The following is a 24658-nucleotide window of genomic DNA, read 5'->3' on the forward strand; positions in this document are numbered from 1 at the left end:
GTTGGGAAGATCCCCTGGAGAAGAGAATGGCTACCCCCTCCAATATTCTGGCCTGGAGAATTCTATGGACTGTATAGTCCATGGGGTCTCAAAGAGTCGGACATGACTGAGTGACTTTCACTTTCATATTACACTTTATTCTTACAGCACTATAGAAGCAAATCTATGCAAAGAAGTCCAAATTAAAAACAAAATTTTCAAACTGAGCATTTAATCTTCAACCACTAGTTCATCACAATTGCAAGAATTAGCACCACCATCTTTTGACACCTTTCCATATTCAAGTATTTTTAAATTTTTTATTTACCCATTTATTTGGCTGCCTGAGATCTTAGTTTGCATACAAAGGTCCGTCTAGTCAAGGCTATGGTTTTTCCAGTGGTCACGTATGGATGTGAGAGTTGGACTGTGAAGAAAGCTGAGCACCAAAGAATTTATTCTTTTGAACTGAGGTGGTGCTAGAGAAGACTCTGGAGAGTCCCTTGGACTGCAAGGTGATCCAACCAGTCCATCCTAAAGGAAATCAGTCCTGGGTGTTCTTTGGAAGGACTGATGTTGAAGCTGAAACTCCAATACTTTGGCCACCTCATGCGAACCACTGACTCATTACAAAAGATCTTGATGCTAGGAAAGATTGGAGGCAGGAGGAGAAGGGGACGACAGAATATGAGATGGCTGGATGGCATCACCGACTCAATGGACATGAGTTTGGGTGAACTCCAGGAGTTGGTGTTGGACAGGGAGGCCTGGCGTGCGGCAGCTCATGGGGTAGCAAAGAGTCGGACACCACTGAGCAGCTGAACTGAACTGAGCTGAGGTCTTAGCTGTGTCATGTAGGATCTTTTATTGCAGCACGCAGAATCCCCAGAACACAGGCTTAGCTGTTCTGCAGCATATTGGGTCTTACTTTCCCAATTAGGGATCAAACACTTGTCCTCTGCATTGCAAAGCAGATTTTTAACCACTGGACTACCAGGAAAGTCCAATATCCAAGTATTAGAAGAGACACCTTATGAGTGCTATCTCATCTTTTACATCTGAGTAAAATTGATCATGCAAAGGGGCAGTACTTTGCCAAGGTCCTGTATCTGGAACACGGTAAAGGTGGGATTCTATCCTGCTGCTGCTGCTGCTAAGTTGCTTCAGTTGTGTCCGACTCTGTGCAACCCCATAGACTGCAGCCCACCAGGCTCCCTCATCCCTGGGAGTCTCCAGGCAAGAACACTGGAGTGGGTTGCCATTTCCCTCTCCAGTGCATGAAAGTGAAAAATGAAAGTGAAGTCGCTTCAGTCGTGTCTGACTCTTAGCGACCCCATGGACTGCAGCCTACCAGGCTCCTCCATCCATGGGACTTTCCAGGCAAGAGTACTGGAGTGGGGTGCCATTGCCTTCTCTGGGATTCTATCCTAGGTCTCTCTAACTCCAGATCCCATGCTTTTCCCCCTCTGTATCCCATGTTTCTGTCATGCCTTAATTTACAAGAAAAATTTAACAATCGAAGCAAAATAATTCGAACGTATTGGAATATTAGATTTTGCATTTTCTTCCAAATCATAGTAATATATCATTTTTTTTCCTCAGTTGACACTTTTACAAAGACAGTTTGCTTATATGGCTTAGGCCTTCCCTATGCAAACTGCTGCCAGTTTTGAATTTTCAACCCCAGCTCTGATTATCTCTGATGCTCCAAGACAGAAGCCTTGACAGGCTACAACTAAGAAGGTTATTTGACTCCTCATCGTTTTGTGTGCCAGAGGCCAATAAATTATTTGATGACAGACTTTTCCTATGTTGTTTCCATCCGTGTTGAAATGCTAATGATTCTTTCTTCCCCCCAAAATTACGATGGTAAAAATTTATCATGTAACACTAATTACTCATGTTTATTGATAGATTTGCTTCTAGCAAGAGATTAATTTTTTTAACTTTTATATATAGGTTTTTGACTGGGTGAAATTAGATATGTGAATTCTGCTTGTTAACTGTTATTCTGTTAATAAAAAAATCCCAAGGTTGCCAATATTACCTTCTCTCTATTGTTCTCAAATCAATCATTGGATTCCTTTTTGAGAATTCTAATTCTCCACTGAAAATGTCTATTTTTAATACATTTTGTCCTTCTTTTCCTCTATATTCTTTAATCATTTTAGTTAATTTTAAATATTTAAAGTCTTTGTCTTATACTCCAACACCTAGATCATTTATGGATCCATTTCTATTTTCTGTTTATTCTCTTGATGATCAGTTTCATTTTCCTACCTCTTTGCATGCCTAGTAACTTTACTGCATGCCAGACATTGTCTGTAAAAGACATGTAGAAGCTCTGTATGATATCTCCCATCATAGAAAATTCCATCTTTTATCTCTTAGGCAGACAGAATAAGGGACTAGTCACCTCAGTCCAGTCAGAAGTTAACTAAGACAGAACCGGGTGACAGTTTTAGTATGATTTGGTCCACTTATGATTCATTTCTGCTTTCAGGCTGATGTTTCTCTAGATTTTGACCAAGAGTCCAGAGGCTCTCTGTCTCCTCAACCCTGAAAGACCTGCCGGAGATTCAGCTCTGCCCTTTAATGATTCTGCACCTAGCCCTACTTCCTATTTACCCTCACATCTTCTAAGTCTGGAAACTTTCTTGAGGGGAATATCAGCAATGTTTTTACATCAGGCCTCATTCTTCTAGTTGGACTTTGTGTCCTAAGCATCTCAAGATTATGAGAGACTTCGCTTGGGCTTCTGGAAGCCCTCATCCTAGCTTCCCAGCCTTTCACACTCAAATTCTGAGCTCAGAAAATGTCCTGTAGTTATAACCAGCATGTTTTAGAGATCCGAACTTTTCACAACAGCCCCACTTAACTGCCAAAAGACTTGTGGTTCCTTTTTCTACCAGCAGAAGTTCTCTGCATGAGTCAAGCTCAGTTCATGAATAGAATGAGCAAATGCCCAGGAAAGAAAATATCCAGTGACTATCAACCCAACTTTAAACAAGGAATCCTTGCTATCTGAATTCCCATTCTCCGTCGTTGTTCCTCCCACGGCTCTTCAGTATATTTAACGTATGATTTTTGTAATTTATTTAGCTTTTTCTAGTTATTACAAACAGAGTGGAATATTAGGGTGCTGTATCCTATGCAAATCAGAAGCCCAAAACACAAGTTTGATTTGAATTAAGAGCTAAAGAAAAAAACAGCTTTCAATTTCCAATGCTGACTTAAAAGACTGTCAAAGATAAATCTATGGTCATGATGCTGATGTGATTAATGAAGATAGGTATACAAGGCAAAAGCTGGGCCAAAATCCAGAAATATTCTTTGGCCATGTATTGTACATTGTTTGGATTTACTAAAAGACATAGTTTCCAATTTTCACATTGTTCATGGGGTTCTCAAGGCAAGAATACTGAAGTGGTTTGCCATTTCCTTCTCCAGTGGACCGTGTTTTGTGGGTCATGGCATCCAGTCCCATCATTTCATGGCAAATAGATGGGGAAACGAAGGAAACAGTGACAGACTTTATTTTCTTGGGCTCCAAAATCACTGCAGATGGTGGCTGTGGCCATGAAATTAAAAGATGTTCGCTCCTTGGAAGAAAAGTGATGAAAAATCTAGACAGCATATTAAAAAGCAGAGACATTACTCTGCCGACAAAGGTCTGTACAGATAAAAGCTATGGTTTTTGCAGTAGCCATGTATGGATGTGAGAGTTAGATCATAAAGAGAGCTGAGTGTTGGAGAATTGATGCTTTTGAACTGTGATGTTGAAGAAGACTCTTGAGGGTCCCTTGGACACCTAGGAGATCAAACTAGTCAATCCTAAAGGAAATCAGTCCTGAATATTCATTGGAAGGACTGATGCTGAAGCTCCAATACTTTAGCCACCTGATGCAAAGAACTGCCTCACTGGAAAAGACCCTGATGCTGGGAAAGATTGAGGGCAGGAGGAGAAGGGGGCAACAGAGGATAAAGTGGTTGGATGGCATCACCGACTTGATGGATGTGAGTTTGAGCAAGCTCTGGGAGTTGGTGAAAGACAGGAAAGCCTGGTGTGCTGCAGTCCATGGGGTCACAAAGAGTCAGACACAACTGAATGACTGAAATCAACTGAACTGATAGTTTAGTTCTGTTCTGATAGCAGTGACAGTTTTTGGAGTAATTCAGATTATACACAATACTTTCTGGAAATTCCCAAAGATAGAATACATTGATGAAATACAATAGATATGACCTCAGTGTCACTTTCAGACACATGGTAGAAATCTCAACTAAATGTGATTAAATTAATTATATTTAATTTATTTAAGATATATACACCAGAAAATTAAATGAAACAACTAACATTCTCCAATAAAGAGCAAACCATACTCATTGATGGAAAAATATATTAATTTTAAATAGGTATTACCAAGTTACTTGATTTATACTATTGCTTGTTAATTAAAAATATTAGTAAAAGTTTATAGAAACAGCTGACTAGTTCAGTTTTAAAACTAAAAAATATTTCTATCAGTTCAGTTCAGTTCAGCCACTCAGTCGTGTCTGACTCTTTGCGACCCCATGGACTGCAACACGCCAGGCCTCCCTATCCATCACCAACTCCTAGAGTTGACCCAAACTCATGTCCATTGAGTCAGTGATGCCTTCCAACTACCTCATCCTCTGTTGTCCCCTTCTCCTCCTGCCTTCAATCTTTCCCAGCAATGGGGTCTTTTCAAAATAGTTCTTCGCATGAGGTGGCCAAAGTACTGGAGTTCCAGCTTCAACATCAGTCCTTCCAATGAATATTCAGGACTGATTTCCTTTAAGATGGACTGGTTAGATCTCCTTGCAGTCCAAGGGACTCTCAAGAGTCTTCTCCAGCCCCACAGTTCAAAAGCATCAATTTTTTGGCACTCAGCTTTCTTTATAGTCCAACTCTCCCATCCATACATGACTACTGGAAAAACCATAGCCTAGATTAGACAGACCTTTGTTGGCAAAGTAATGTCTCTGCTTTTTCATATGCTGTCTAGGTTGGTCATAACTTTCCTTCCAAGGAGTAAGAGTCTTTTAATTTCATGGCTGCAGTCACCATCTGCAGTGATTTTGAAGCCCAAAAAAATAAAGTCAGCCACTGTTTCCCCATCTATTTCCCATGAAGTGATGGGACTAAATGCCATGATCTTAGTTTTCTGAATGCTGAGTTTTAAGCCAACTTTTTCACTCTCCTCTTTCACTTTCATCAACAGGCTCTTTACTTCTTTGCTTTCTACCATAAGTGTGGTGTCATCTGCATATCTGAGGTTATTAATATTTCTCCTGGCAATCTTGATTCCAGCTTGTGCTTCATCCAGCCCAGTATTTCTTATGATGTACTCTGCATGTAAGTTAAATAAGCAGGATGACAATATATAGCCTTGACATACTTCTTTTCCTATTTGAAAGCAGTCTGTTGTTCCATGTCCAGTTCTCACTGTTGCTTCCTGACCTGCATACAGATTTTTCAAGAGGCAGGTCAGGTGATTTGGTATTCCCATCTCTTGAAGAATTTTCCACAGTTTAGTGTGATCCACACAGTCAAAGGCTTTGGCATAGTCAATAAAACAGAAATAGATGTGTTTCTGGGATTCTCTTGCTTTTTCGATGATCCAGCAGATGTTGGCAATTTGATCTCTGGTTCCTCTGCTTTTTCTAAACCCAGCTTGGACATCTGGAAGTTCACAGTTCATGTACTGTTGAAGCCTGGCTTGGAGAATTTTGAGCATTATTTTACTAGTGTGTGAGATGAGTGCAATTGTGCGGTAGTTTGAGCATTCTTCGGCATTGCCTTTCTTTGGGATTGGAATGAAAACTGACCTTTTCCAGTCCTGTGGCCACTACTGAGTTTTCCAAATTTGCTGGCATATTGAGTGCAGCACTTTCACAGCATCATCTTTTAGGATTTGAAATAGCTCAACTGGAATTCTATCACCTCCACTAACTTTGTTTGTAGGGATGCTTCTTAAGACCCAGTTGACTTTGCATTCCAGGATGTCTGGCTCTAGGTGAGTGATTACACCATCATGGTTCTCTGGGTCATGAAGATCTTTTTTGTACAGTTCTTCCGTGTATTCTTGCTACCTCTTCTTAATATCTTCTGCTTCTGTTAGTCCATACCATTTCTGTCCTTTATTGTGCCCATCTTTGCATGAAATGTTCCCTTGGTATCTCTAATTTTCTTGAAGAGATCTCTAGTCTTTCCCATTCTATTGTCTTCCTCTATTTCTTTGCACTGATTGCTGAGGAAGGCTTTCTTATCTCTCCTTGCTATTCTTTGGAACTCTGCATCAAATGGGTATATCTTTCCTTTCTCCTTTGCTTTTGCTTCTCTTCTTTTCACAGCTATTTGTATGGCCTCCTCATACAGCCATTTCACGTTTTTGCAAAACTGTATTTCTATTTCTATACATATCAGAAAATGTTTTTTTGAAATAAAAAAACACGGCATGTGAAATACACAACCATAATGAGATCTCACTAAAATATAAGGCAGTAGGAACAATAAAAGGAAAATATTTGTCTGACAATGAATAAGATTCAGACCAATAATCTCAAAACAAATTACTATAGAGACTACTTTGTGGCCACTATAGATTGAGTTATAAGCCTGATTGAAGAGAGAGCTGAAGAAATTTAGCAACAAGGTGTCCTTTTCTGTTATTTTAAAATTAAATTCCATTATTGAAATTTTTGAAAAAAAACTCAAGAATTTCTGTGTGAGAATAGAAATGGCTTGAAGAAATGGTTAAAAAAAATTATAAATTATAGTAACACATATAATGAAATTAAAGTAACATTTTTCTGCAATAATAATTTATTAAATACCACCCAAATATAATATTTAAACATAATATGTAGAATTAAATTCAATCATCTTTGATAATTTGCTGACTTTCAGTCTTGAAAACCACAGCTTTAAACATATTTTTCTAGTCTGTCGTTATAAAGGTATGTTTGTCAAGATAGATGGATGAAACACATTTTATTTAACAATGTGTTTGCTTAATTAATTTGCTTAATTTTGGCTTAGCAGTAATAGAATCCGCCAACAATCAGGAGATGCAGGAGACATGGGTTCAATCCCAGCATCAGGAAGATCCCCTGGAAGAGGAACTGGCAAGCCGCTCCAGTAGCCTTGCCCAGAAAATCCCACGGACAGAGGAGTCTGGCAGGCTACAGTCTGGGGTCACAGAGAGTCAGACAGGAATGAGCACGCACACTTCCACTGCTTGTTTAATTTATAACTTGCAAATATTTAGACATATAATATGTGGGCCTCCATCCATACTTTTGCCCAGGATCCCACAAAGGCTAGGGACGAGCATGCGCCCAGCAGCCCAACCAGTACATTTCAGAACTAGACTGGTGCTCACTAAGAATTAGAGGTGAGGAAGTATGCTTTAATGATCGCATTAGGGGACTTCCCTGGTGGTCCAGTGGTTAAAGAATCCACATGCAAATGCAGAGGACATGGGATCCATCCTGGGTCCAGGAAGATTCCACATGCTGCAGGGCAGCTAAGCCCATGCACAACAAATACCAAAGCCTGCATACTCTAGGGCCTGCAAGCCATAACTAGTGAGCTCCTGTGCCAACAACTACTCAAGCTTGTGCATGCCCTAGAGTAGGTGCTCCACAACAAGAGAAGCCCCCGCAAGAAGAAGCCGTGCATCACAACTAGAGAAGAGCCCCTACTCGCCACAACTAGAGAAAGCCTGCACACAGCAACCAGGGCAACCAAAAAAATATTTTAATGTTAAAAAAAAATGATAGCATTAGGGCCAGATGGTGGACATGTGCCAAACCAGTGGCAGAACAGTCCTGGGAGAATCCTAGGATGACAGTTCTGGGAAGAAGGCCCCAGTCCCTGAAGCTGGAATGTAGTCCATGGAGCTGGTTTCAGGGCCAGTGAAGGACAGCTGCAGCCACAGGGGCACCTAGGGGACCCAAGAGGAAACACTATACTCCCGCTAAGTCTAGAAGAAAGGGAAATAGATGGCAAGGCAAAGAATCAGCTGTAGAGAGCGCACCTGGGGCCAGGACTTGAGGACAAGAGAGAAACCAGCTGAAGTCTGGTTTCCCTACAGAGGTGGAAGGAGCAGGTGGGGCCTGGTCTCCAGGGGAGGACTCAGGAAGAGCAAGCAGGGCCGCAGAGGATGCAGGGCTGGCTGAGGGACTCTAAGCAGGTGTTTGCAGAGCCCAAGGAGTTGGATCCAGAGACCTGGACAGCAACTGAATTGAGGGAAAAAGCGGGAGTCAGTAGAGAAGGGAAACTTTCTTCTTTCTGAGTCAGGAGCAGCTTCTCTGCACCACATGTGCACCCCACAGCCACAGGGTGTAGCCTGGGTGGGCGGGGTAAGAGTTGGGCATTTCTGGTTTCATTAGAGGGACAGGGCCCTAGGGCATACTGAAAACATGCCCTAGACGCCACCAGCTTCTGGAAACAGTTGGCAGATGAGTTTTTCCTGGATCCTAGAGAAAGTGGGTGTCCAGCATCTAATCAAGGACCAATCTGGGCTCCTTCTTTTTCATCCTGGATTGAGAGTGGGTCTTAGGTCAAATTCTTGAAGGTTTAGAATAAATAAGGCAACCAAGAACCCAAAAGGACTGACAGTGCAAAGCTGTCTAGTCTCTCTCATCCCTAGGCTCTTTGCCTCTGGGTTATCTCCCCAGGTTCCCACTCCTCTGAGTCAGCAGGGAGAGAATTCCAACACACAGTAACTCCAGACAGATGCCTTCTTTCCACTGTGCCTGACTCCCAGAGGCAATCGACTCTCAAGTTCTTTTTCCTCAGGTCAGACAAAGAAGACTAAGTTAGACATCTCCCAGAGGAAACTACTTCACTAAGGGAAAAGTCACATCAAAAGCAAGATAGTACAAGACCACAGGGATGGATGATGCCACAGGGAATCATTTTTTATTTGGACAAAATAAAATTCAGCCTCAGGAGATTCAGCTGGCTCTAGTGTGGACACAGGATCATTTCTCAGACTCAGCTTTGCACAGTCCCTGGGGATGAGCAATTCATTCCACCAGAGCAAGTGAATTCATGATGTGGACTCAAGCTGTTTCTGCTGGCCTTGGCTTGAGACGATGGTCGGTGTTGCATGGAATGAGCCAACGTAACTCCCAGGGAAGGAGAGATGACAATTACTGCAGACCTACCAATGGGTATTTGGGCTCTTGCTTAATTCCTCCAGTGAGAAAGGCAGGGTAAAGTTTGGCTAGTGCGAGGTCTCAGGTGATACCCTTTCTCTTCCTACTCCTGCCCCAGACAGGTTTCAAACAAATATGGAGGAGACTGAGAAGCCTTCTAGGAAAAAAAAAAAAAAAAAAATTAACTATGCTCACAGTTGAAATATAGACAGAAGTCCAGAGAGGCAAGTGAAAATATCCATTTCTAATGAGGGTGTGGTAAAACAGGGAGTGTTACAAGCTGTTGATTGGTATGTAATTGGTACCCCAGTTTTGGAGGCAATCTGGTGATGTGATTAAACAATTTAAGTGCACATACATACTCCTTGACACAGCAATATTATTGCCAGGGATTTATTCTATAGATTTACAAGTATGCAAAGATTTGTGGACAGCAACACTCATTGCATCATTATTTATCACAGTAAAACAGTAGAAACAAATGCCCATTAACAGGGGGATCAATTGAGTAAAATAAATACTTTGCATTTATTAAAAAAATGAGGTTGATCAATATGTGCTGATATTAAAAGATGTACAAGATATATTAAATGAGGAAAGCACAGAAAAGCCTTGTACTACTATCCCATTTGTGGATTTTTGGAGGAAATTGACTATAGATACATTTGTACTGAAATAGAAAACCTCTGGAAAGATATACACTACAAGAAACTGTGAATAGTGGTTACCACTGGGAGACCTTTATTTTCTATTTTGCATTTTTCTCTACTTTGTATTTTTATGAACGTGTATTACTTTTAAAATGCAAAAGAAAACATTTAAATAAGGAATAAAGGACCAATGAAAGGTAATTTATCAAAAATAAAAGAAGAAATTTCTCAAACTTACTATTAGAAGGCAAATTCAGTAATAGGACAGAAATAGTAAGACATGGTGGCTGATTGGTGAACTTGTCCTGACCCAGCTGACTTGGTAACGTGAATATGCTGCCCTCACTCATTAAACTAAACTCCTTGAGACCCAAGCAGTCTTGCTATGGAGCCCCCAATAACATGGCTAAAGAGAGGGAGAGGTTCCCTTTCCCACTTGAAGCCAACTGCTAAGTCATCAAGGCACAGGGAGAGAAAGAACCAGAGGCCAGAACCATTGGCAGGGATTTGCACCCAGTGACAGACTCTGCTCAGCTGAAGCTGAAGGCAACAAGTCTGGCCAATCCCTCTCCCAGGTAATAGCAGGATGGATATCCAGCTTGGTTATCACCAAGTCTTGGCCCAGGAATCTTGGCCTATTGGAGGTTATGGACGAGTTGCAGATAACCAGCAACAGCCAAAAGGAAGCAATCTTCGGTACTCAGTCAGGAACGCATCTGGGTAATATAAGCTTAGAGAATCTCAGAAACACTTGAAGAAAATCTGAGACTGGAGTGTCTGAATGAGTCCTTGGGCATTTTAAGCTAATGATATTCACATTTCATGCATTCATCTGACATAGTGAAGTGTTACTACGTGCAAAGAACAGTAGCAAGCAGTAAATAAGGCAAACATGGAATTCATTAAGTCGAATTGGATAAAAATAAAACTGCCACTATTCAACCTTTCTGGGTCTATAAAAATGGCCCTTTCTTATGGATCAACATAAACACATTCTGAAAAGAGAAAGAACTACAGGGAGAAAAACTAAGGAAAAAAAAAAAAGGATAGAACTATCCAGTTAATTTCTTGATTGCAATTATGGAAAGACCTATAAGGGAGCAATCATATCTAATCCAGTCTAGGGTATGGTGTATGTGGTGCTGATCAAGAAAGCTTCCACCTTTGAGGAGGTGACAATGAAAAGGAATTAGTGAAGGAGACCGAGGGACATCATTCCTGGCAATCAATTCCAAAGGCCCTGAAGGGCAGGAAACTGGTCTGTTCCAGGAACTGATAATGTGACTCAACCCATGGAGACGGGCAGACGTGGTAAAGAGGGAAGATGCGGATGAGAGGATGCTGAGAGTGAAGCTGGAGCCAGTCAGACCTTGGAGGACCTTTTAAGGACTTTGGGGTTTATCCCAAGAGATTTTAAAAACAATGGCATACTATGCGTAAACAACGAACGTTTTTTCCCCTTTTGGCAGAGCCTGGAGGTCTACAGTTACAGGCGGCTAGTATGTGGCTGTGTCAGAATTGGAATCCACGTCCTTGCAAAGAGCTTCCTCCACCCAGGACTCGGCTGGGAGGGTGCCAGGGGTGAAGCAGGCAGCGGGCCAGGGACCCTTCTAGGAAGAGGCCAAGGAGGCCGAGTGCGCCCCAGATGCCCCCACCCCCAGACGGCAGCTCAGCGCCCAGCAGTCCTGGCGGAAGCGGCGCACCGAGAAGCAGTAGATGAGAGGGTCCAGGCAGCTGTTGAGACTCAGCAACGCCAGGCTGAGGGTGTGTAGGACGTCGAGCGTGGAGGTGGCCCGGCATCCGCCGCCTTCGCGGCTCGCGGCGACCTCCTGCCCCGTTACCCAGGGCGCCAGCAGCAGATGGTAAGGCGCCAGGCAGAGGGCGAAGACCAGCAGGAGCCCCAACACCATGGTCCTGGCCGCGCGCCGGTGCGGACCGGCGGGGGCTGGGCCTGGGCCCGAGGGCGAGGCGAGCGCCCGCGCCAGGCTCACGTAGGCCGCGAGCACCAGCAGGAAGGCGGCGGTGAAGAAGGCCACGGTGGTGTAGGCCAGGCCGGCGCGCGCCCAGCCGCGCTCCAGGCAGCGAGAGGCGCCGCCCGGCCCGGGGCGCAGCGCGTGCGGGGCGGCCAGCGAGGGTGCGGCGCAGGCCAGGCCTGCCAGCCAGGCGGCGGCGCACGCGGCGCGGGCGGGGCCGCGGCGGCGCAAGGCCGGGCGGGCGGCCGCCTTGGGCCCGGGCCGGTGCACGGAGCTGCAGCGGCACACGCTGATGAGCGCCGCGAAGGCCACGGCCGCGTAGGTGGACACATAGTAGGCGGCCCCGGCTGCGCGGCAGACGGCCTCCGGGAAGGGCCAGTGGGCCGGGCCCAGGTAGTAGGTGAGCCACAGCGGCAGCGTGAGCGTGAAGAGCACGTCGGCCAGGGCCAGGTTGAGCAGGTAGAGACGCAGGGCCTGGCCCAGGCGCCTGCCGCTGCGGACGAACACCGCCAGGGCCGCCACGTTGGCCGGCAGCCCCAGGCCCAGCGCCAAGGCATAGGCCGCGGGCACCACAATGAAGCGAGCAGGGTCGTCCCAGGGGCTGCAGCCGCCAAGGTCCCCCACGCTCCTGTTCATCTCGGACCTTGGACTAGCAAGAGGAAGAGAGGTCACTGTGGAGGCCAGCCGCACAAGAAGCCCTCCACCCCGCCTTTCCTTGCCAGACCCGTCCTCTCTTCCAAAATCCGTGGTGGGAGGAGACTAGAAGCCGGGAAGCCCCTGTGAGGGAATGAGGAATTAGTTCCGCCGGCACCCGCTGGAGGTGGAGCAGGGGGGACGCCAGAGTTAGTAGAATGAGTTTGGTGAAAGATGTGGGAAATGAGGGCGGGTCAGGAATCCCAGACAGCTTGGAAATTTTTCACCTTGGTGACTGGGAAGGTGCAAGTGCCCCCTTATAGGTGGAGTAGGGTTCCACTTTGTGGGGCACTGGCATGTGCATTAAGCCCCAGCAAGGCTGAGCCAACAGGAAGTCATAGAGAAACCAGGGTGGAATACAGACTCCTTCCCCGAAAGCCTCCAGCTCCAGTGCCATCCAGGTCAGTAGGGGAGAGGCATGGATGGAGTTACCGCCGTAGGATGCAGTGACCCAGGAGACAGGCCCCTGCACAGTGACCTTGGACTTACCTTGGTGAATGTCCTCTCTGGGGCTTGCCTGGAGCACCTTGGGCAGGGCTGAAAAGGTTTCACATCTCAGGCTTTCCAGCCTGTTTCCTTCCCCCTCGTCTTTTGACCACAAAGAAGTCCGGGGTCTGATTTGGAACTTTAGACAGCAAAGCAAATGGAGCACAGGCCCAGAAATCAGGCAGATTCTAGATACACACATTTATCTGCCATGTGACCTTGGGCAAATTACTCAGCTTCACGGAGCCTGTCTTCTCTGCTGTAAAACGGAGATTAAAATACCTACCACAGGGTTGTTCGGAGGATTATGAGAAAACATAAGTAAAACTCTGAGCACTGGCTGACACTGGGGAGATACGTCATGACCATTAGCTCCCTTCCCCTCTAGGCAGCACACAGATAAAGGTGTGCACCCACACAGGCACACACAGCGTTAGAGACAGACACCTCAGTCAAACAGCACAAAGACATCTGGGCATACTGCCCCTCTCTCCAAGGGGGGATAAGCACACAAGCCCATGTCCTGTTCCTATGTTTGGCATACAGTCACACTCCTAGGATATCCCAAAACTTGGTTCCTCCAATACCAAAATTTGTACTTCTGCCTTTGAACTTTGCAGGCTCATCCTTTCTGGGATCCTGAATGAGTCTATCCCTTTCTCCCCCTCCCTCCAGGCACTGTCCACCAAGTCTCCGGCCCTCCACTTCCCCACTCTGAACCTCTCTCTGCCATCCCACCAGATCACTCCTACCTCTTGTTGCTCTGGCTGCTACAGCTCTCTGGGGCCCTGGGTCTAAGCAGCTGAGACAAAGCAGAATCCACTCCCACCCACACATCCTAGACCCTCCCATCAACCAACTAATCCTAGACAGGACATGAAGAATGGGAGCAACAGCTGGAGGGGCAGGGGTCCTCCTGTGGCAGCTATGAGTGGGGTTTGTGGGATGCAGCCAGAGCCCCAAAGGAAAGGAGTATCATTGCAAGGCATGGGGGCACAGGGAGGGAGACAGAAATGGATAAGGAAGGCCTTGCTGCTGAATGTCATTCTGCTGACCTGACCAATGCTTAGGCTGTGGTTTGGGGAGGAGGGTGCCATTTCCTAAGGCCTGGCTTCTCTGAGTGAGGCAGCACTGCTAAAGCTGAAGATACTCCTGCTGCTGTCAATCCCAACTACTCCTCCATACCAGCTGGCCAGCCTACTTCTCCAGCACCCTGCCTTTCCTGCAGCTGCTGGTTGGGCCCTAGAGTCAAGCTTGCAGGGCCCTGTAGCTTCTAATCACCTTACAGGCCAGGCCTTCAATCTAATGCCAGCTGTGAGAGATTTTACTCAAAGTCCCGGCTGGAGACAGGCTGGCTGTGGAATCCTGGAAGGGGTGGAGATGGGAAGAGGCCAGGCTCCTAGGATGTCCAGGCTCTACTTTCAAGAGCTTCGAAATATCCATGCAGAGGGGCAATTCTCGGAAGCAATGCAGATTTAATTACGTTGGACTGATCATCCCATTTACCTTCAAGTTGAAGAGCAGGGGTGCCACGCCTGCCCACTTCTGACTTTGGCAGCTGGTGCGGTGGGAAGTGTGGGTTCTGGAGTCAATCAAGCCTTAATTCTAGTCTCAGCACTGACACGTGGGCACTTACGCTTTCTGAATCCACTTTCCCATCTGTAGAACTGCTATTTAATAACAGCATTTACTGAGCACTTATTATGTGCAGGCACTATTGTAGCACTTTAACTCACTAAGTCTTCACAGCAACTCTATGAAAATATTTGCCATTATTACCCATATTTTGCAAGTAAGCAGTAAGAGGCACTACCTACTCTCTCCCTTCTCTTTGCTGACCACTTGACCAGTGTGGGTAAATCTTAACTAGTCTAAGTCCCTCGTGGGAATTCCATTCCCCATGCCAGTGATTGGTGTAAGAATGGAAATGTGATGTAATTCTGTAGAGTGGGATATGAGGGGAAACCTAGGGGTCTTCTAAAAGAGCTTTCCTCTTTCTTTTCATCGTGGTATATTATATGCAAATGTGTTATCTGGAGCTACTGCAGCTATTTTGCAACCCTGATGTCAGTAGTCAATAAACTGAAAGCAGCAGAGGACAAAGTTGAAAGAATATCAGTCTGGTGTCATCGTAAAGCAGCCAAAATATGCACCATTGAAACTGAAGCTATGTTATCTCTGGACCTCTCATGACAGAAAAAGGTTCCTTATTGTTTTGACACTGTATATGTCGTGGGTTTCCCAGATGCTCAGCAGGTGAAGAAACTACCTGCAATGTAGGAGACACAAGTTTGATCCCCACGTTGGGACGATCCACCAGAGAAGGAAATGGCAACCCACTCCAGTATTCTTGCCTGGAGAATTCCATGGACAGAGGAGCCTGGCAGGCTACAGTCCTTGGGGTCACAAAGAGTCAAACACGACTGAGCAGCACCGGCGTATGTAGTATGCATATATATACACATACATACCCACACACACCTACTATAGATAGACTGCATCACTGTGTTTTCAGACACCAAAGAGTGCCAGTTTGCCTGAGATTCCCAGCTTGTCAGTGTCAGAGCAGAAATTAGTGTTCTATAGTGAAGATGAAATGGAGTAATATACACAGATTTCTTTTACTCCTGCGGGCTCCAAAAAGCCACTGACCCTACCCGCAAAAGCAATTTGTAGGCTGGTGGCTAGCGTATTTGTATAAGTAAATGAACGTTTTTTCTTCATTATTTCCCTTGATAGGAAGCACATCATTTCCCTACCTAGGTGAAGACGGTTGGTGATAGGACAGTAGGCACCCTAACATGGTCACTGGCCCTTGAGAACTGTCTCACACACACGCTTCTGACTCCCCAGGGCTTCTGCAGTTCACCCCAGGTTTCCGGCACTGCTTTAACACGCAGCACCTTTTGGAATTGGCTGTCCCCTGCCTCTACATAGATGTCCAAGGAGCACTGCACTGAGTGCCCTGGCGGTTTCAGATCCTGTAAAATGATGACTCAACGCGCATTTTTGTTAGTTTTGTGACTCTAAAGTGCATGAGATAAAAAGGAATGGGAGGGATTATCTCATGTGGCTCAGCAGGCAAAATCAGGTATTTGTAATATTCTGCCATACTCAGTGTGTAAATTCTAAGCTTATAATAAAATCTTAAAAACATGCATGCCTTTTGAATCAGCCCCTCACTTCAAAGGAGAGAAAATAAGTATGTAGAGGTGATTTACTGTGAGGTTTACAATAGCTAAAAACACTGGGAACAATCCAAATGTTCCTAGTGGGGGCTTTTATAAATACATCACACTGCACCCTTACAGTGGACTACTACGCAACCATTAACATCACTGAGATAAAATAGACATGGAATGGTGTTAGTTACAGTGTGTTAGGTTTAGAAAGCAAGCAAAATAAAGTAGTACATACAGTCTCATTTTCATTAAAAACATATCTGAATAAAGACACAGAAGAAAGTTGGGAGGTACAGTTATACAAAGGAATATAAAGTATCAATAGTTATTTGGGGGCATTAAAAGTTCGGGTGATTTAAATTTACTTTCGCATGACATGAGGAATGCTAAGAGTATGTAACATGGACTCTTCAAAAAAAGAGCAGTAAAATGTCTGAGCGAAAGGCAGGGCCAGGCAGACCAGATGTCTACTTGAGAAAGCAGGGCCAGGTAGACCAAATGTCTACTTCAACACTGGCCACCCTTGGGTATACGGGTAACAAGGTGATGCTCTGTGTTCCACCACGTTTCTGCTTTGACAGTGACATGGCCTGAAGGGACAAGACACTCTACTCCCAGGATTCCTTGAATGGACTTGGAGACTTCTTCCTAGTGGGTCTGGACATCTTTTCTGGTTTGGACTTAGAGCTAGCAGATATCCAGCAGCAGCAGGAGCCCCAGGCAGACGATGGCTGGAATGCAGGTGTTCAGTGACTCTTTTAGAGACATCAAAGTGAAGATAGCCCCTAGAATGGAAAATGAGGTTCCTGAGGCTCCCTGGAAATGCCTGGGAGATCCAGGAGATCAAGGCCCTCCAGCCAAGGCTGACCCACTCCAGCCTAAGCCCTCTCTTGAACACCGTCCCCCTCCCCCCACACACACCCCCTAAACTAGCTGCTCTCAACCCTCTGATCCCCCAGAAAAAGCAGAACCAGAAATCAGAAGCTTCTTAAACTAACACAGCCCCTCTCAGATGGCAAGAAAGAAAACAGGAACAATCCAACCAAACAGGGCATGGAGCGAGTAGGTGGGCATTTTCTGAAGGATCAGATTGCCCCTGATCCTTCTCCTTTCTCATCCCCAGGGAAGGGAAGGGAAGGCCCGTGGACTGGTGGTGGACATGGCGGGGAAGAGCTGAAAATGGGGCACGCTGCGGAGATGGAAAGCCAGCCTGGAAGAAGGACAGGAGCACCAGCAGCAAGGGTGACGCAAAGCCAGGGGATACAGAAGAGCCTGAAGAAGTCTGGCCTTTGAAGCAGCAGCTGTCTTTGTACACTGGCAGTTCCTGCGGGGAGAGCCACTAAAAGGGGGCCCTCCAGGAATCATCTGCCTTTCTGTTCAGGGGGCCCATCTTTCTTGCTGTTCCACCTGCCAGACACATGAGTCCAGTAGCAGCTGCTACTCCCTCCCCTCATCTCAGGGCAGGGGGTGAAGAGAAAGGGGTAGGGGCTTTTAGGTTCCAATATATCCTTATGACAGAAATATCATGCAGCCAACAGAACTGCCGACAATTGTTATAGTGTAAGTTTTAAAAGCACCTATCCTAATCTGAAGACCATGGAAACTGCAACTGAGCAGAAAGTGCTTCTGGTTCCAGAGAAAAAAGGGTGGCAACAGTAAAGAGAACAGTCAGATTTTTTCCATCACCCTCCCCCAGAAGTCCCCATTTCACCAGCCCGGTTGCACACCCCCCCTTACCCATCATGAGCAGTGTCAAAATCAAGTTACTCATCTCTTGCAGCATCGGTGGGCCCAGGACCAGCAGCAGCCCAGCCAGCAGTTCCAGCCAGCCCACAGCCACTTGGTAGCTCATGGGATCTGGCTGGTAGCCGAACACCTTCAGCGGAAACACCTCAGCGAACTGCACGAACAGGGCTTTCTAGGGGTGGCAGGGAATGCCTGTCAGCCACAGTCACCAAGGATCCACTGCCCAGATGCTCCACAGGGGCATTCTGCGCCAGCACCCTTAACTTCCCCAGCAAAGGAGCTGGTACATCTAGGCCAGGGCCAGGGCTGACCTCAGCCAGCCTGGAAAGGAGAGGGCCTCCCTGAGGGGCTGAGCTTTGGCATCAGAGAACACTTTATGCTCCAAAAAGGGCTGGATGGTGGTACAGAGATGGACGAACTTTCTCACCAGTTTACAACCCCGCCCCAGATTCCAGGAAGAGGAAGCTAGGCTTGGCCCGTCTCATCCAGCGCCAAGGCTTGGGAACTTCATGACTTCTTTCCTTCTGCCTGGCCTGGCTTCCTTCAGGCTACTATGCAGGAGTATTTGGAGATGAGGAAGGGGATGGAAGGAGAGACTTTTTTGTTCATTAAACAGATTCTACTGAATATCATATGCTGGGACCCAGATCTCACTGCAGCAGACAGAACAGGAAGTGAGGGGTTCAGAGTGAGTGACTCAACTCACTGAGTCAAACTCTGTCCTGAGCCACATGACTTCACCTGGACCCTTAGCGTGGCTACTTTTTCCTGCTCCCCAACCTCAGTTCTACCTCCCCTACTCAGGGCTCTAAGGAAGAAACTTTAAGCCGTCAGGCTCTGAGGATGTTTCCCCAAACAACCCACCCTAAGCCAGGCCAAAAGAGGGCAGGGGCGGGGAGGTGGGGTGTACTTTGTCTAGAAAGTCTGGCTGGTTTAAGGGGCTGGGTGGATTGGTGTGCAGAAGGGCATGTCAGCATTCCCGAGAGTGGAACCAGACAGGGAGCCGAAGGGCGACTTTCTAGGCCTCCCTCTCCGGCTCCGGGAAGGATTCCGGATTCTAAGTTCAGTTCAGTTCAGCTGCTCAGTCGCGTCGACTCTCTGCGACCCCACGGACGGCATCACGCCAGGCTTCCCTAAGGTAGTTGAAGGTCTAAAGTTTGGGTCCTGCTTCCTGACTAGCCGTGTAACATTTAGCAGAAACACTCCACCTTCAGGGCAAGTTTCCTATCCGGCTAAGCGGGGATTAGTTAAACCTCTGCCTCGTGAACTTTCCAAGAACTCAAGCAAACGAAGGAGGGCAGCAAGGGAGCTCGGTCCTACTCCCTCCCGCAAAGGGAGCTTTCCTCTTCCGACTCTAGATTTGCCTTGAAAGGGATACCCGATGGGAAGGGGATGCCAGAGAACTCGGAGGAACTCCCCAGGCCGGTGCCCACGTGTACGCCGCGGGGCAGGCGCTCTCCCCCAGCGCTAGCGCCATCTAGCCCGAAGGCAGGCGGGTCCGCGGGGCGCGGGCAGGAGGGGCGGGCCGGCCGGGCACCTGGGTAACGGCCGGGGTTGCAGCCCCCGCTGCCGCGCGGTCGATCCCCCGCCCGAACGCCCTCCGCCCACACCGCGCCGCTCACCATCTGCTCCGACACCGGAGCCGAGATCTGCTCCGAAAGCTTGGCCGCCCCCGTGAGCGCGAAGAAGCTGCCCAGCAGCACGCGCAGAGCGGTGAGCGGGAGCGCCATGGCCGAGCAAGCATGCGGGCCGCGCCCGCCCCGGGGTAGGCGCCGCCGAAAACCCGCCCCCTGCCGCCCGGGCGTTGCCTCCCTCCCCGGGGGGCCGGAAGACTTCACCTCCCAGCGGGGCTGCCTCCCTCGCTCGGCCCTCCGAGAAGAGACGGCTGCTGAGGCAGGGCATCCCCATCTCACAGCTGGGGACACTGACGCCCGATTGCTTTGACACTAAACGGTCCCTTCTGAATTTAGGGAAAGTTTCCCAGCCAATATGGACACAGCAGAAGAATCAAACATGGGTATCTGGACGTGGCTTGCAAAAGAGCTCCATTTGGGTCAAAAGACGTTGATGGGGTGGGGGGGTCGCTCCCGCCCCTGCCACGCTAGCTTGGCGATCGGAGCTGTCACCTAACTTCAGCAGGCCTCAGTGGTGTCCTCATCTGAAATGTGGATAGCGCCGTATCAATCCTGAGATACAGCACAACGCCTGGCACAAAGAATTATTTGTAAATTATTTGTGAAATTATTAGGAATAAATAATTGCTAGTGATTATAAAATAAGCTGTTTCTTATCTTTGCCTGAAATATATTTTCGCTCTAATATGTCTCAGTTGAAATTACAATGTGAAAGGTGTTTGAAAATTCAGCTATAGGCAGCGGTGGGTAGAGACGTTTTCACTGAACAAAACCCTACAGTCCACTCCTGGCCCATTTTCTTTTACTGAAATCTATCTAAACCTGGATGAGAAAACTGAGACAAATTCAGAAAGTGCTTTTTTTTTTTTTTTAACCAACTCCCCCCCCCTCCGCAGCTAACAATGCTTGTTTACATTTTTTAATGATTTTTTAAAAAAATTTAAGGTAGCTTTCATGACACTTGAAAATATATGAAATTCATATTACAGTGTTCATAAGTAGTTTTATTGAACCAGTTTGTCTGTGTATTGTCTACCACTGCATTTGTGATGCAACAAGAGAATTGAGTAGTTCCCACCGCATTGCCTGCAAAACCTAAAATATTCACTACCTGGCCTCTTATGAGAAAGGTTTGCTAAGCCAGGTCTAGAGACAGAGAGGCCCCTAACAGAGATCTCAAATTCTCCTGCTGCTTCCATTTCCTGTTAGCCACGCTCCTTGGATCTGGTTTTCTATCTACCCATGAGTTTCTAAAGGCCAAGCAGTTTCAACATCCAGGTGTGTTAGCTATTACACTATAAACTGGGCCTTTCACTGAGTTCCTTTGCTGTCCACCTGAATCTCACAACACTGACAACACTGTTAATTGGCTATACCCCAACGAAAAATAAAAAGTTAAAAAAAAAACACCAAAAAAAAAAAAAAAAAACAACCCTCGGCCTTTCATTACCTACATCTTTGTCACTAATCCAAATGACTGATCCATCAATAAAATAGCTAAGTTCTCTACCTTGGACTATTAAAATTATATATAGTTATGAACTTCCCTGGTGGCTCAGATGGTAAAGCGTCTGTCTACAATGCGGGAGACCCGGGTTCGATCCCTGGGTCGGGAAGATCCTCTGGAGAAGGAAACGGCAATCCATTCCAGTACTATTGCCTGGAGAATCCCATGGACAGAGAAGCCTGGTACGCTACAGTCCACGGGGTCCCAAAGGGTTGGACACGACTGAGCGACTTCACTTACTTACTTATGTATAAATGTGTAATTATTAAATTCCTCAACAAAAAGAGAAAAATTATTAAAACACATATTTAATCACCAAGAACATATATCCACATTAGGAAATTATTATTTTCAGATACTCATACAAAATTTAACACAAAATTATAGACTCTGATAATAAGGAATATGCAGATTACTATTCTTTCTCCTTTACCAATTTTTCTATCCTTGGAATTAAAGATGTGACAGCAAGTCGTAGTGCAGGGCCAGAAACCAACAGATTTCTTTGTTTTGACTCAGTCAAAGCTGAAAAGGTAGCATCACATAAATAAATAGTTGAAAAAGGTAATAAGCATTTCATTGCCTTTTCATGAAGTTCTGGGTAACCTGCCTTTGCGTTTATCCAAAACTGAGTTACAGACATTGATTTAAATACTGATTGTAACCTTAAATCTGATGATAATTGTGCCAATTTTTCTTCTTCAAAGTCCGTGAGATTACTATTTTGGTGATTTGTAAAAGGATTAATTATCCACAAATTTCCTGAACGCAAGTCTTCTTCTGGTGGATAATAGTCATTGAGCATTTGAGAAAGTCCTTCCAGGTGCTCTAATATAATGCTTGCCATACCGCTCATATTTAAGCCTGATGAGCTTGAGAATTCAGAAAATGAAGGGAACATATCATAATCATTCTCTTGTGTGCGCTTCAACCACGTTTTTAACTTTTTCTTAAGCATATCCATTTTATTATACAAATTGAAGAGTGTAGTCATAGTTCCTTGGAGACTTAAATTTAACCCATTTATAAGTGAAAAAACATCTGATAAATAGGCCACCTTTGCAACCCATTCCTCATCAAAAAAATACTTGGCCAAATCTGAATGCTTCTGATTTAAAAATATTTCAATTTCATGTCGTAATTCAAATAATCTTGTTAAAATTCTTCCTCTTGATATCCAACGTACTTCAGCATGAAGTGGTAAATTCACGTGCTCAGACCCCATCTCTTCACACAAAATTGTCAACATTCGTGAATTCAATGCATTGCTCTTTATAAAGCTTAAAATTTCTGCTGACTGCAAAAGAATTTCATGTAAGCATGGAGACAACTTTTCTGCTGCTAAATGTTCACGGTGAATAAAACAATGTGTAAATGCCACTGTATTCGTGGCAACTTCTTGAATTTTTGCCCTTAAGCCAGAACACCTACCAGTCATGCTTGCAGCCCCATCTGTACAGAGACCAACACAATGCTTCCAGTTCAGAGATTTACTATCAATATATTTATTTATTAGTTCAAATATTTCAAAACCCGTCATTTGGGAAGGTATTTCAATGCAACATAATAATTCTTCTTTTATATCATTACAACCATAATCAATGAAACGAATATAGCACAAAAGAAGGGTGGTATTTGAGATTTCTGATGATTCATCTATCTGGAGGGCAAACCACTTGGACTCTCTGACTTTTTGAATCAGCTGATCTTCAATGTCTGCAGACAGCTCATCAATCCTGTGTCCAATTGTATTATTAGAAAGAGGCATGGTTTTCATTTTGTCTCCAGCACTGGAACCCAAAACTTCTGAACACATTTCTACTAAATATGGTTTAATTAATTCTTCAGCAATGGAAAATGGCTTTTTGCTGGCAGCAATTTGGAAAGCAATTAAATAAGAAGCTTTCACAAGTGACTTTTCAACTAGTAAACACTTTTTTAAAGCACTGTTTTGACATTCCATTTCAAGAGATTTTTCTTCAAAAAAATCTACTGGTTTGTTTTCTAATTCTGAATGCTTTGTCTTCAAATGATGAGAAAGATTTGCTGGCTTCATGTTTTCACTGGATAAAATTTCTCCACAGATGACACACTGTGGCCTCGGTGAGCTTTCTTTTGATCCCGGACAGATAATAAAACCAACTTTTAAATATTCCGCATCATAAGTCTGGAAAAAACCTATTCTTTTTTTCTTTGCAGGTGGAGAATCAAGTTCCACATCATTTTTCTCATTAGGCATAGATAAATCTGAATGAAATATTTGAATCAGTTATTTTCAAGAATAAGCAATTTATGTTTATCCCCCAAGCATTTAAAATTTATATTTTGTTACTATTTATATTTCTCAAGAGCATATACTAATTAAGGTTTAAACACAAACCATAATACTTCCATGATGCCATTTTTAATTCAGCTTTTAGCTGAATTTCTGTTTGTTCAAAGCTTGGTCACTGACAGTAGTATTAATAAAGCTGTAGGCAGTCATACATGTCCTAGCAATGCCATGTATTTAATACGTTAGTGGAATTAGGGTGATGTCTACAGAATACACCAAGTTAAAAATAAACTATTTTACTTTTTAAAAGATGTGGGGACGGGAGTAAGAGGAGAAAAAAAATGCTGAAAAAAGTTAATATTTAGTGAATCTAGATGAAGGGTATATTCATTGTATATATTCATATACCCATCCATTCATATACTCATTCATTGTGCTGTATTTTCAACCTTTCCAAATTCTGAATTTTTCAAAATTAAAGTTGAGGGGAAAGGGGTTTCATACCCAGTGTCAAAGTGCTGAGAAATGGATGTTCTCAAACATTGCTAGCTGGAGCATAAATTGATATAACTTTTCAGGAGGGTAATTCTGCAGTAACACATTAAAATCTAAGCCTTAACAATCTATGACAGCTTTTGAATCAGTAATCCCACTACTTAGGATTTATCCTAAGGATATAATTATACAAGTGAAGAAAGATCTGTTTATACACCCTTAACTCAATACTGTTTATAACATTAAAAAACAGGCAGCAATCTAAATGTTCAACCTTAGGAAGATGGATATACGTTATATATATATTCATATGTTATATACATTGGAATCTATGCATCCATTAAGAATCTCAGTATATATTTAAATTTATGTTGATATGAAATGTTTTCATGCAATGTCCAGTAAAAAAGTAGTTTACAACAGTATATGGAAAACATCCTAATAGAATCTCGAAATTCAAAAAATGTAATAAGCACACACATACCCACATATGTAGCTGTCCACAGATCCCTTACTACCTTCCATATGTGGATGTGTATTTAATATAAAATATAGGTAAACAAAGAGTGTATCATTTTAACAGGAATATAAAACAAATCAGATTTACTGAGGAAGGAAAACAGAATTCTCCTTGACTCCTACCAAAAGAAAGACATCCTACATAAAAACTCATGGTTAGTTGTTGACAGAGTAAGCTTTTAAATATAGTATATTCTGTGAAGTAAAATTATCATTAAAAAGAAATAGCAAAAAAAGTTTTCGGCAGTATATTTATGGCTGAGTACCTTTGCTGTCCACATGAAATTATCACAATATTGTTAATTGGTTATATACTCCAATATAAAA

At 44.6% G+C, this 24658-nt stretch overlaps 3 protein-coding genes across 15 annotated transcripts in view; all 3 read right to left on the minus strand.

Moving 5' to 3' along the window:
• Nucleotides 1–11431: 11431 nt before the first annotated feature.
• LOC101114743 (platelet-activating factor receptor-like) lies at nt 11432–16203 on the minus strand. The gene is made up of 2 exons (XM_027962424.3): nt 12977–16203; nt 11432–12443 (listed from the first exon to the last, which is right to left on the minus strand). The coding sequence occupies exon 2, from the start codon at nt 12428–12430 to the stop codon at nt 11432–11434; it is 999 nt and encodes a 332-aa protein (XP_027818225.1). The 5' UTR covers nt 12431–12443; nt 12977–16203.
• Nucleotides 16204–16387: 184 nt separating this feature from the next.
• TMEM35B (transmembrane protein 35B) lies at nt 16388–19827 on the minus strand. 2 transcript variants are annotated; one of them, XM_015091850.4, is made up of 3 exons: nt 19524–19643; nt 17893–18073; nt 16388–16940 (listed from the first exon to the last, which is right to left on the minus strand). In XM_015091850.4, exons 1-3 carry the CDS (start codon nt 19629–19631, stop codon nt 16843–16845), a joined length of 387 nt encoding a protein of 128 aa, XP_014947336.2. In that variant the 5' UTR covers nt 19632–19643; the 3' UTR covers nt 16388–16842. The 2 variants fall into 2 exon arrangements, with proteins under 2 accessions (XP_014947336.2, XP_060273080.1); XM_060417097.1 differs by lacking the exon at nt 17893–18073 and having other exon boundaries at nt 19524–19827.
• Nucleotides 19828–21334: 1507 nt separating this feature from the next.
• Nucleotides 21335–24658, minus strand: part of ZMYM6 (zinc finger MYM-type containing 6) — a 46308-nt gene continuing 42984 nt past the window's right edge. For all 12 annotated transcript variants that reach the window (XM_012189978.3, XM_012190033.5, XM_012190083.5 and 9 more), the window contains one exon: nt 21335–23289. In XM_012189978.3, coding sequence (XP_012045368.2) covers nt 21458–23289 — 1832 coding nt within the window. In that variant the 3' untranslated portion in view covers nt 21335–21457. The remainder of the gene's footprint in view (nt 23290–24658) is intronic.

The sequence above is a fragment of the Ovis aries genome, chromosome 1 (genome assembly GCF_016772045.2).
Source record: "Ovis aries strain OAR_USU_Benz2616 breed Rambouillet chromosome 1, ARS-UI_Ramb_v3.0, whole genome shotgun sequence".
In the NCBI taxonomy this organism is placed as follows: Eukaryota; Metazoa; Chordata; class Mammalia; order Artiodactyla; family Bovidae; genus Ovis; species Ovis aries.